Raw genomic sequence first — 11,150 nt, forward strand, 5'->3', positions numbered from 1 at the left:
TTGTCAGCTGTCATTTTATGAGTGTTCGGGTGCTGATTGAGTATTTCTCGTCTTTCTTTGGGGAGATTAAGAAGTGAGCCAAAAATGAGAGGACAGAGATTGAGAGGTGCGTAACGGTCACCACATAAAAGAGTTGAAATTTGGAGAAAGACACACAGTAAGTGTAGAGCGAGATCTGTGCGATTGCGAATAGCACTTGGACCACGTTTAATGTTGTTTTTGCCACAAAGTAGAATGGGGTGTTGTTGGGGTTTTGGTCGACGTGGAGAAAAATTGTCAGATAGTTCTGTGGAGGGGTTGAGAGACTGTTGAATGTCGCAGATAGGACTGTCTTTTCTTCTGTTTGAAAGAGGAAATACATGAAGTGGAGACAGTGGTGGAATGTGAAGACAAGAACGTGTACTAATGCCGCGATGCACGAGATGAATGGCGAGAGCCACGAAAGAAATGCGTTGACTGCGCTGAACAAGCCAGAATGAAGAAACACTCTGTCAACCAACATTGGGCACGAGAGGTGCTTTTTCAATGACACTGAGGAAGCTGTCTTGTTCAGGTAGGTGGGTTCCATTGTTTCTTTTCAGTTTTTTACTTTGCGACTTGGTGGCTAATCCCTCACAAGCCCCCCTTTTTTTGCTTCTTTCTCTTGTTTGTTACAAATATTTTGCTCTATTTTCAACCGTTTTTCGCTCGAAATTTTAGTATTTTGTTATTATTATTTCTATAGTTTGGTATAGTTTATTATATAATAGAGAATGATAAATAATAGTTAATCACAAACTTTGAAGAAATGGAAAAAACACGAAATATAGTAAAGTTGTAATTAGTGGGTTTAATTGCTTCGATAAACAAATTATCAAAAATTTCACCATTATTGAGTAAATGAACGGGCTTCAAGAATCACGATGATGTAATTGAACAATAAAAAGACATTTTACTATAATTGGTAAACAAAGAAGACCCCAAAAACATCTGTTTTCTGTCATACTAATAATTGAAAGACATTGGTATTGAAATAGTTTAATTATTAATAAAAAATAGAATTAATTCAAAGTTGACTCTGTGAAACTTCAAAACAACAAGCTCAAATCAGTAAAGAGTTATAAAATTAATACTGTGCGTCACAGTACAAAAATGAGTATGAGAAGGATCACAAGGACAAGGATCAATCCGCCGACAACAAGTCCGATTTTCCAGTCTGTATGTTATTCCTCATTTGAACGTACACTTTGAGGTTAAACAAATAAATAACAAACTACTCGACTTTTCGATGACCTTGTCGATCTTTTCTTTTGTTGAGACAATTCTTTGGTCTGTGGTGTCGACTTGGTTTGACATTTCATTCAGCATCTGGTCTTGCTGGCTGATTTCATCGTTAATTGTCATTCCTATTTCGTGGACAGTTTTGACGTTTTCGTGGAGTTTGTCGAGTTGTGCGTCCTGCTTTTTGATGATTTGCTGCTGCCTATTTCTCTCGTTGTCGATGAAAAAATCGTTTTCTTCACGCATATAGTCGTTCAGCTCTGTTTCTTGTGACGTGTTCATTGTTTGTTTATTTTGTCGTTGTGGGGGGATTGTTGTAGCCATTTGTGTTTTCAAGTTTTAACTTTTTCTCGTTTTTGTTTTGGTATTTTGTTATTCTTTTTGTTATATCTGTGTCAATAAGATGTCGGTTTGGTTTGGGATATTTGATGTTTTGATTTTTCTGTATTATTATAATACAAAATAATAATAATAATATTATTATAAACTAAATAGTAACTTTATTATTACAAAATAATATTTAACTTAAAAGATATTGATAATTGTTGTCACTCAACACAATTATTTAGAAAGAAAAACAAAGCATAAACATACAATGTAATAACTTTTATAAATAATTTTGATAATAATCATCTTATCAATAAAGTTTCAAAAAAAATATTGTATAACAATAAGTTTTTGAATAAAATTACAGTCCCTCATACTAGCCTTACATATATATATGTAAATAAAAAACTTGTGTTCTAAAATTGTTTTTAATTATTTCTATTATATAAACAAAAAATAAATTTTTTATTTTATTTTATTTTTTATTTTTTTATTTGTTCCACATTAACCATAACTATTTTTAAAATACAAATTTGATGTGTGGTATAAAAAACAATGTTATTTCACATTCTTATTTTTAGAGAAAAAAAGTATTTGATTTAATTAATAGATATTTTTTAATAATAATATTTAATTTGACATTTCTAGTTAAATAATAATAATCAATATTATTGTACTAGTTTTAACAAATTAATTTTTAAATAAAGTAACAATTTAAATAAATTATAATACAATAAATGATATTCCATTTTAAGTCTTTAAAATAAATATATTAGCAATAAGCAGTACATTTATTATTATAATATAATTAAATAGAAGGTATTGCGATAAATGATTAGAAGTTGGTGAAGTGATACACACAACAAAGAAGAACAAAGCTATGTAAATTAGATAATTGATCATTATGCAGATTCCAAATCCACTATTTTTCTAGTACTAAGCATATCAGCGATTTCCTTGTCACACATTTGTAGAGTGTGTGTCAATTCCAAGTTGACTATATCAAAGAGATAATCATTGATAAGACCCCCTTTGACGGCCATTTCCTGTACATTCATCAATAATTTTCCTTTGAAGAATATTCTTTCAAACCGTTCAATAGAAGCAGTTTTACTTGACTTCCGCGACAACTTTGATTCGAAAAAGAATCCGAGTTCAAGTGCAATATCAAAGAGAAGGTTGTGCACGAATATTCTCTTGTTTTTCTCGTATCTTCTGAAGGCAGTTGCTTTCGATATTCCTTCCATCAATTCCTTCTCATAAATAGGTCTAAACTTCTCTTCAGTAATTCGCATCACTTCAATTTCATCGCCCACAAAGTGTAGGGTTTTGACTTTAGCGCAACACAGTCCGACACTTGATTGTTTTCTTGGTCTTACAAGTGTGATGTGGCAAAATTGGTTAATGAGTGCAACTAAAATAGCCTCTTGAAAGCATTCCATGTCCTTGACTACTTTCTTCTGAGTGAGGTACTTTGGGTCGTTGTAAGCTCTTCGGGATGGTTTAGATGACGCACACGATGTAGAGTCGAATGACATAACTATCAATTTTTCTAAGAACCTTTTTATACCTTTTGTTTCTAAAACAAAGAGTGGCAATTTTGGCTCTTTAGATAGGTATTTTTTCTTTTCTGTTTCATATCATTATCACCACCCCTCTTGCAGTCAAAGACACTCTTTTTTTTATTCTTCACACCACCCGTTTTTTTCTGTGACTGGGTGGTATTAGACACTCTAATTTGGTGGGCTCTGCCTTTTGAAATGCAGCCAAGTCTTCCTTCTCGTCATCCCGTCGCATGCTCACCCCTCAGACAATTCATATATGTTCCACTATTAACAGCCAAACACTCGGGATTTTACCGTTTCTTCTCGCCAAATTTGTGATAAAAAATGGAAGACAAGTTCCACTCTTTTTTGGTTCTCCTTCACAAAAAAAGAGGACAATAACGTGCGTCGAATAAGGCCAATAATTTGGGTATTCACTGGGAGTATAAACAGGATTGTCTCGCAAATTTGAAATTGTGTTTTATTTGCCCGATTTTGCAGTTAAACTTGACGAACAATTCAGTAATCTTGAAATTGAAATAATAAATTTGCAAAAGTAAAAATAAATTATTAAAAAAGCAGTTTTGGGCTGTTTATGCAATTTTTTACCATCACATATAAGAAACAAAGTCGAAGTAGTCCTTCTATTGTTTGTTTATTATTTTAATATTATTTTTAAACAATTTTTTTAAAAATTTATCCCGATTTTTGATTGTTTTTTGTTAATTTAAAAAAATGATTTTTTTTTAATAATACCATAATAATAACTTATTTGTTATTTTATATTTAAATAGAAAAAAAAAACAATATAATATCTATAGTTTAAAATATTAAACGAATTAAGTAATTGTACTGTTGAAAGATTAATTCCATTTGAACTTCTTGCTCCAAATATGGTATTTTAATATCTGATTTGAGATTAAAAATATTAGAATTATTTTTTCTCATACTTCCAAAATTATATTTTTGGGAATTTTGAGACAATTTTCGGCTTTTTTTTCGTTTGTAAATTTTGACGAATAATTTTGGTTTTATTGGCGCAATATTATTGGTTTTTATCCCATTTTTTGAATAAAATTTCCAAATTAAAATAAATTGGATAAAAATATGCACAAATGGCGAGGTTTGGTAATTAACTTAAAAATATGTAGTAAAGAAATTATAATATTATAGTAATAAAAGATTACTCATACAAAAAAGCAATAAAAAAACAATTCCCGTTTTGTTAGTCGGATGACAAGGATGGATTGTTGATCATTTTTGGATGATCCATAATTGATGTTTTTCCTTTTTATATAGTATTTATAATAGTAAAAGTGTTATAAAATAATCGAAAATATTTAAAAAGATGATTTGAAAATTGATTTTATAAAAACCAAATTAGCTAAAAGAAGCACAACCCATAATTAGGTTTTTCAAATTCGAAACACAAAACGATGCACATCGTTTTGTATTGAAAAGTCGGGAATGAAAAAGAGATGGTGTTTATTTTTAAAATACAGTTTTGAAAAAATTGAACCTTTAGTGGAATATCACAATATCATAGATAAAAAGGTCTTTTTTGTCTGAAAAAGAAGGAAAAAACAAGTCAATGAATGGAGCAAAACTCTTGTGATTAAAGTTCAATAACTTCAGATTTTTTCCATTAATTCTGATTTTTGAAAATTCAATATCATTTTCTAATTTATATTACTATTTATTTACAAAATGTTATTTTAATTAAAATAAAATCAGAAAATATTTAAATGGTTACGAAATGTTTTAGTTATAAACTATATGATTTTTAAGTTTTGTTGAACGATCTTTTTAGTTCGTTATAAAGAAAAAGTTGAGTGATCTTCTTCTTTTCATATTCATTTTCAACTTTTTATGTTTGAAAAAGGCATTTTTTGTTTGTTTTATTTGATTGAACTTATTTAAAATGATACAATTTTTGTTTGTGAATTTTTTATTATTTGTTATTAATTGATATATATTTAAAAAAAACTAATAAATTAAAAAAATTAAAGACATTGAATATTTATATAATAAAAAATCAAATTATAATTATTGATTTTAAAATTTAATATATTTTTGTTTAATATATAAACTTTTTTTATAAAATAAACAATTATGATCAATTAATAAAAATAACTATTAATTATTTATATAAAAACAATATTTATAAACACTTTAATTATTATTATAATATAAAATAGTATTGTTTTTACATCAAACTGGGAACTTAAATTGTGTGATGTTTGAAACTTTAAAAATTCTGTTTAACCTCAAGATCTTTTTTTTATTTCAAAAACAACAAAGAGACACTTCAAATAATTATTTTCAACTATAAAAATGGTTCTTCTCACCTTATTTTTTGTTTGTCTCTATGATTTTTGTGTAAATCACAAAAGTTGAAAGAGGATTTGATTAATTAAGTCCGATTAAAAATTCCCTATAATTTCTATTCAAAACTTGCCATTTTCTCTTAAATTGTCATTACGGATAATTATTTAGTCCAAAAATGCATAATGTAGCCAACATAAAAACATCACATTGTGATTATTTCTCATTATTTTTTACTCATAAAGAAATTGAACTGAATTTTTAAAGTAAAATGGCTTATTACGATCCGATCTATGGAGGTTGCCCACCAGTCGTCCCAGTAGTCCCAACAATGGCTGGGTACCCAGTTGGATGTGGAATGGTACCACCAGTTGTTCCTATGGCCCCTCCAATGGTTGGCCCTATGGTCACACCAATGGTCACTCCGATGGTAGCTCCCATGACGATGGGTGGTTATCCGATGGGAGGGATGCCAATGGGACCAGCTGGTTATGCTGGATTTTGATTAACATATTTTTACACCATTTTAATTTTCAATTACACACGCCTTTCATCCAAAACATGATATTGTACACTCTCGTTTTTAAAAGCTATTAACACGTTCAAAACAGAAACGTAATAATAGAAAGTTTTTATTTTTTTCTTTTACCTAAACCCTTTTTTTGCCTTCATACACAAAACAAATTTTTGAAATTTTTTATTTTTTTTATCAACTCAAATTTGAATTGTATATTTTATTGTCACACAAATAAACATGAATGAGTTTATTTGTGTTAAACAAGAGCAAAGCATTAGAAAGAAAAATGGGGTCTAATGATGGTTTAATATATTTGGTTTTTTATAAAAAGTATATTATCATTTGATTATAACGATATTGGTGTTTATATTGTCGTTATATTTGTAAATGTGACTATTTGACATTGTTTGTCATAAAGTGGATTGACGATGTAGCGTTTTTTGTTTTAATGTTGTAACACAATAAAGCGATATGAAATTTCGTCCAAAAAGATTATTTTTGATCAATCTTAAGTAATTGAGTTATCATTTGTTAATTATTTTAAGTAAAATAAAACTGACTATTGGCCGGTTTGGGTTAGAAAGGGGTTTTGGAATAAAAAATAATAAAAAATGATTTGGACAATTTCCTTTTTACTTATTTTTCTTCTTAAAAAAAGTTTTGGGTTGTGAAAGTGTTAAATGTGTAATAATTTAATAAATTTTTAGCTATATCTAAAAGAAGAATTGAAAAATTTAAAGTAAAATTCTTATTAAAATTATTCCATTCTTTTTAAAAATAGAATATAATAAATTAAATAGTATAGTAACTAAAAGACCAAATGCAATCAAATCAGTTATTCATAAACAAAGAGATGTCAAGTTCTTTTGGCTTTAGAACAAATGTTTTATCAATAATAAGCCTTTTTGTGATATGCATATTGATCTTTAATCCTACATCAAATATCTGCTCTTTATCCATGATCCAAGTATTATTGAGAAATATGGATGTGATCCTTTCAAGTTGAATAGTCTTTTTAGATGGTCTTGGCAATTTATAATTGAAAAAGTATCCTTCTTCTATACACAAATCAGCCATTAAGTGCAACATCGACGTCCTGCGATTCTTATCAAATCGCCTGATGGCTGCTTGTCTATTGACCCCGCTCTTTAGATCTTCTTCTAACGTCTGCCGACATTTCTGATCTGCTATTTCGAACACCCCGATTGTCTGAGTTTCACTAGATAGGGAAAGAACTATAGGAATGGGAATAGTCTTTGTTGTTTGTTTTTTCTGTGCTTTCAAAGTGATTGCATATTTCTTATTAAGAAGTGACACCAAAACAGCTTGTTGGCAGACTGGATAAAACTTTGAGTCGAGACAATCGGTGGGATTTTCTTTTATTGAAATTGTTGGTCTTTGAAGGATCACTTGAACACAATTGTCGGATTGTTTTGAAGTTTGAACAATTTGAGACACACTTTGACTTTCATGAGTATTACAAAATAGCACTTTGGAGTCTTCGGTTGTTTTTGAAAGAGATGAATCAAATTGTTGAGGAAAAAGTTTATACGTAAATTGTTCGGTAGGAAGAAGAGAATAGGACGTGTTTAAACTGTCATGTTGTGAAGAATACTCTGTGGATGGGAAAGGATTCACAAAAGTAAGATCTGTTGGCTTCATGGACGTTGGGGAAGTATAGAGGAAGTGCCACAACGAGTTGTTGAGGATATCTAAGGAAGCCGATCCCCGAGGTGTTGTCTATTAATATAATGAGTGTTTTTTGGGTAATATCAATGGCAATTATTACACAAATATGAATTCAAAACAAGTCTAAATTTAAGACCAAAAAACAATTATTTAGTAATAATTATATTATATAAAAATATAGTTATTTGTTATTATCAGCTATAAATAGGTGTTCAACAGAATGTTTTGTCCCAAAGATAAAAGTAGAAAGAATATTTTGTCATTTTAAATACAATTTGGAAGTTTGTGAATGATAACATATTTAAGGAGAACAATAAAAATATAATACTGGTAAATGTTTTAATACATTTAATTCAGTATTTCGTCTTCAATTATTGACATTCAAATTCACATGTTTTAAAAACAAATTGCAATTGGGATTGCCACTTTATTCAAAAAACATCCTATTGCACTTTATTTATTTGTTTATCTTTCCGATGATAGTATAATTCAGTGTATCCAAATTATATGTTTATAAAAAATAAATTATTCTTTTACATATTAATAATTGATAAAAAAATAATATAAAAAATAATAATGTTTTATTGTTTGTTTATTATTAATACAATCCAAATGGTTTTATTTATAACAATCTTAAACATGATAATGACAAGTGCTCCAAATATATCGTTTTGATTTAATAATTTCGTGTGTAGCTAATTTATAAGACTGCAATAATTTATTATTTTAGATGGTTTGGGGTACTTATTAATTATTATTATCATTATTAAATTTAATAATTATATAATTTAATTTGATTATCTTGAAATTTAAATAGATTGTTTTTAGAATTATAAAAGGAAAATGATCTGTTCCAAAAATATATTAATTTTTTATATAGATTTTTAATAATTAAATTATACAATTTTTATAATTAAAACAAAAACTATATTTTCGGTGGATATAACAATCTAGTTATAACAAATTGGAGATTCTTCCAATTATCTTTTAATTCAACACAATAATAAAATATTAACAAAGTTAGGTAAACATTTTTTGTTTTTTGTATTGAAATAGTAATATTTTATAATAATTTTATATTATATTTTTATTACTCTTTTGATACCATTTTTATTATATTCAAATTAAAACATATAGTTTATTTTTTCCTAACAGATATTGAAGTTACAAATAGTTTTTTTAAACCACAATTTAAAAAATGTTTTATAGATTAAAAAACTAACTAAAAAAACCATGTTATATCCGATACTGAGAATTGCAATTTTTTGTTTTTTTGTGTTGTGTTCCTCAAAATCAAAATCTTCGAAACGACAAAAAATCTACATGAACGGAATAGAGCAACCAAACTTTTCACAATACCATCACATCAAAGAAGTCACTTCAACCGAATTTCGTTCTTTGTTTGAATCAGAAAACTACGTCATTGCACTCTTCTGTTATTTCACACAACAGTCGTGTGTCCCATACATACAAACAATTGAGAACTTTGCAAAGAAAAATAAGATGATTAAGTATGTTGTGGTTGATGGTATTAATGCAGAAGAATTGGTGTTTGACTATCAGATTGACGATTTCCCTTATATCATATTTCACAGAGGATTGTACAAAGACCGAGTATACCGTTCAGATGATTTCGACGACTTTCAAAGTTTCATCACGCGAGGGATATCACCCGTTGTTCACGAAATTTTAGAAACTGATATGGTCTCTTTGGAGAGGCAAAAGAAGATAACTTACTTTACGTTGTACACAACACCAAATACCACTCAAAGTGAGATCGACGAGTACACTGATATTGCAGATATATTTACGGAATACACGGAAATAGGGTTCTTCGCAATATTCAATGCTTCAAATACATATTTAAATAATAAATCGATGAATATCATTTATTATAACAACCAAGCGTACGACGATGTAAGAGAAATCATTCACTACCAAACAATAACTCGTTTTAATAACACAATTGAGAGGTTTGATGTTGGAATAACAGAGTGGGTCGTCTCTGTTGGGGTGCCCCTGTTCAATCTTGCTGTCATCCCTCTTCTGCAACTCTTCGAAGTGTTACCAAACAGAACGCCAATGCTGTGGTACATGAATGAAACCATTAGTGATACCACACGGCTTGAATTTATTCGTAAAGCGCGAGCATATCGAGGTAAAGTGGGGTTTGTATACACCCCTGAAATAGAGGAGGTTGAGTATTTGAGACAAACTACACGACCGTCGATAACTGTTGTTCACAAGAATTTGAGAACGATGTACCCACTTGCTATCACTGAACCCAAAGATGTCGATATGGCCTTGGAGAACATCTTTTCTGGGGCGACACATGAAAGTGTGAAAAGCAGTGTTGGTGGTAACATGTCTGGCATTCCCATTTTGACTGGAGAGATGTGGGAGAATGGGATCAGTGAGTACGAGAATGCAACGAAAATCATCTTATTGGTGGACAGCTCTTTGGTTTCAAAAAATTTGGTCCGTCGAGAACTTGCCGCGGTATACAGAAGAACAAAAAAGAGCAGAGAACTCAACGAAATTGTTGTTCTGTTATTTAACATTGAAAAAGACGATGCACCGAAGGGGGTCTACATCAATGAAGTTCCCACAATATTTTGTTATTTACAAGGTGAAAACGTATTCGAAAGTCCTAAAGCAATATTCGCTAAATACCCACAACAAGATGACGTTATTCATTTCATTTCCAAAAATGCGAAAACAGAGAATTTTGAGCCACATGAAGACGAAAAAGAGTGGCCCGAGCCTATTGAAGATGATGAAGAGGAAAAAGAAAGAAGGCAAAAGAATGAAAGACTCGACAAAGAACGAATCCAAAAAAAGAAGGAAATGAAAGAGGCGATGTTAACGCAATTAATGAATAACCCTTTCAAGAACCAAGAGTTTGTAAAGAGTATCCACACCCTCGGACTCTTCACTGATAATAAAGTGATGAAAAAGGCATTTGACCAATTCGAATTCTTGACAAAAATCGGCGTCGATGTTAACTCTCTTGAGGGTGTCGCCTCTTTGAAAGAAAATGAAGACAATTTGAGGAGGTTTGAACTTGAGAGGAGGAAAACTCAGAAGACCAAAGATAAGACAGAACTATAAGTATATAGATTTTTTACTATTGAAATATACTCTATTTCTATAAACAGTTTACTATTTTTTATAATAAATTAATTGTTAATTGATGTTATTAATAAATAGATTAAAGGTTATTCAAATGCATTGAGATACAGTTGTAAGGCTTCAATGACTTGATCAATCTTTATGCGTTCTTTTCCTTCGAAACACCACATTCTGTTCAGCAAGGCATAAATCGTATTGTCAATGCAGTCGACTTGGGCCAAATGCTTTCCTGATGCAACAAAATCTGCTATGGACCATGCAAACTTGAAATTTTCAATGGGATATGGTTCTTTCCATGTAAAGCATTCATAAATGCTGACTGCAAAGGAAAGATATCACTTGGCATCTTGTACTTC

The 11,150-nt window shown here is 29.7% G+C and overlaps 5 protein-coding genes across 5 annotated transcripts; 1 reads left to right on the top strand and 4 right to left on the bottom strand.

The window, feature by feature from the left end:
• Nucleotides 1-1,118: 1,118 nt before the first annotated feature.
• On the bottom strand, nt 1,119-1,584 carry EIN_084450 (syntaxin-61, putative; the record flags this gene model as incomplete). Its single annotated transcript, XM_004184561.1, has 2 exons — nt 1,119-1,195; nt 1,254-1,584. 2 exons carry the CDS (start codon nt 1,582-1,584, stop codon nt 1,119-1,121), a joined length of 408 nt encoding a protein of 135 aa, XP_004184609.1.
• Nucleotides 1,585-2,489: 905 nt separating this feature from the next.
• On the bottom strand, nt 2,490-3,125 carry EIN_084460 (hypothetical protein; the record flags this gene model as incomplete). The annotated part of the gene is made up of 1 exon (XM_004184562.1): nt 2,490-3,125. One exon carries the CDS (start codon nt 3,123-3,125, stop codon nt 2,490-2,492), a length of 636 nt encoding a protein of 211 aa, XP_004184610.1.
• A 3,679-nt stretch (nt 3,126-6,804) lies between these two features.
• EIN_084470 (hypothetical protein) lies at nt 6,805-7,635 on the bottom strand (the record flags this gene model as incomplete). Its single annotated transcript, XM_004184563.1, has 1 exon — nt 6,805-7,635. The coding sequence occupies one exon, from the start codon at nt 7,633-7,635 to the stop codon at nt 6,805-6,807; it is 831 nt and encodes a 276-aa protein (XP_004184611.1).
• Nucleotides 7,636-8,895: 1,260 nt separating this feature from the next.
• Nucleotides 8,896-10,773, top strand: EIN_084480 (hypothetical protein; the record flags this gene model as incomplete). The annotated part of the gene is made up of 1 exon (XM_004184564.1): nt 8,896-10,773. One exon carries the CDS (start codon nt 8,896-8,898, stop codon nt 10,771-10,773), a length of 1,878 nt encoding a protein of 625 aa, XP_004184612.1.
• Nucleotides 10,774-11,041: 268 nt separating this feature from the next.
• On the bottom strand, nt 11,042-11,146 carry EIN_084490 (Hypothetical protein; the record flags this gene model as incomplete). The annotated part of the gene is made up of 1 exon (XM_004184565.1): nt 11,042-11,146. A coding segment is annotated over one exon (105 nt), but the record flags the coding sequence as incomplete, so codon positions are not given.
• Nucleotides 11,147-11,150: the final 4 nt, after the last annotated feature.

The sequence above is a fragment of the Entamoeba invadens genome, assembly GCF_000330505.1.
Source record: "Entamoeba invadens IP1 unplaced genomic scaffold scaff_1105074725643, whole genome shotgun sequence".
NCBI classification, from domain to species: domain Eukaryota; phylum Evosea; order Mastigamoebida; family Endamoebidae; genus Entamoeba; species Entamoeba invadens.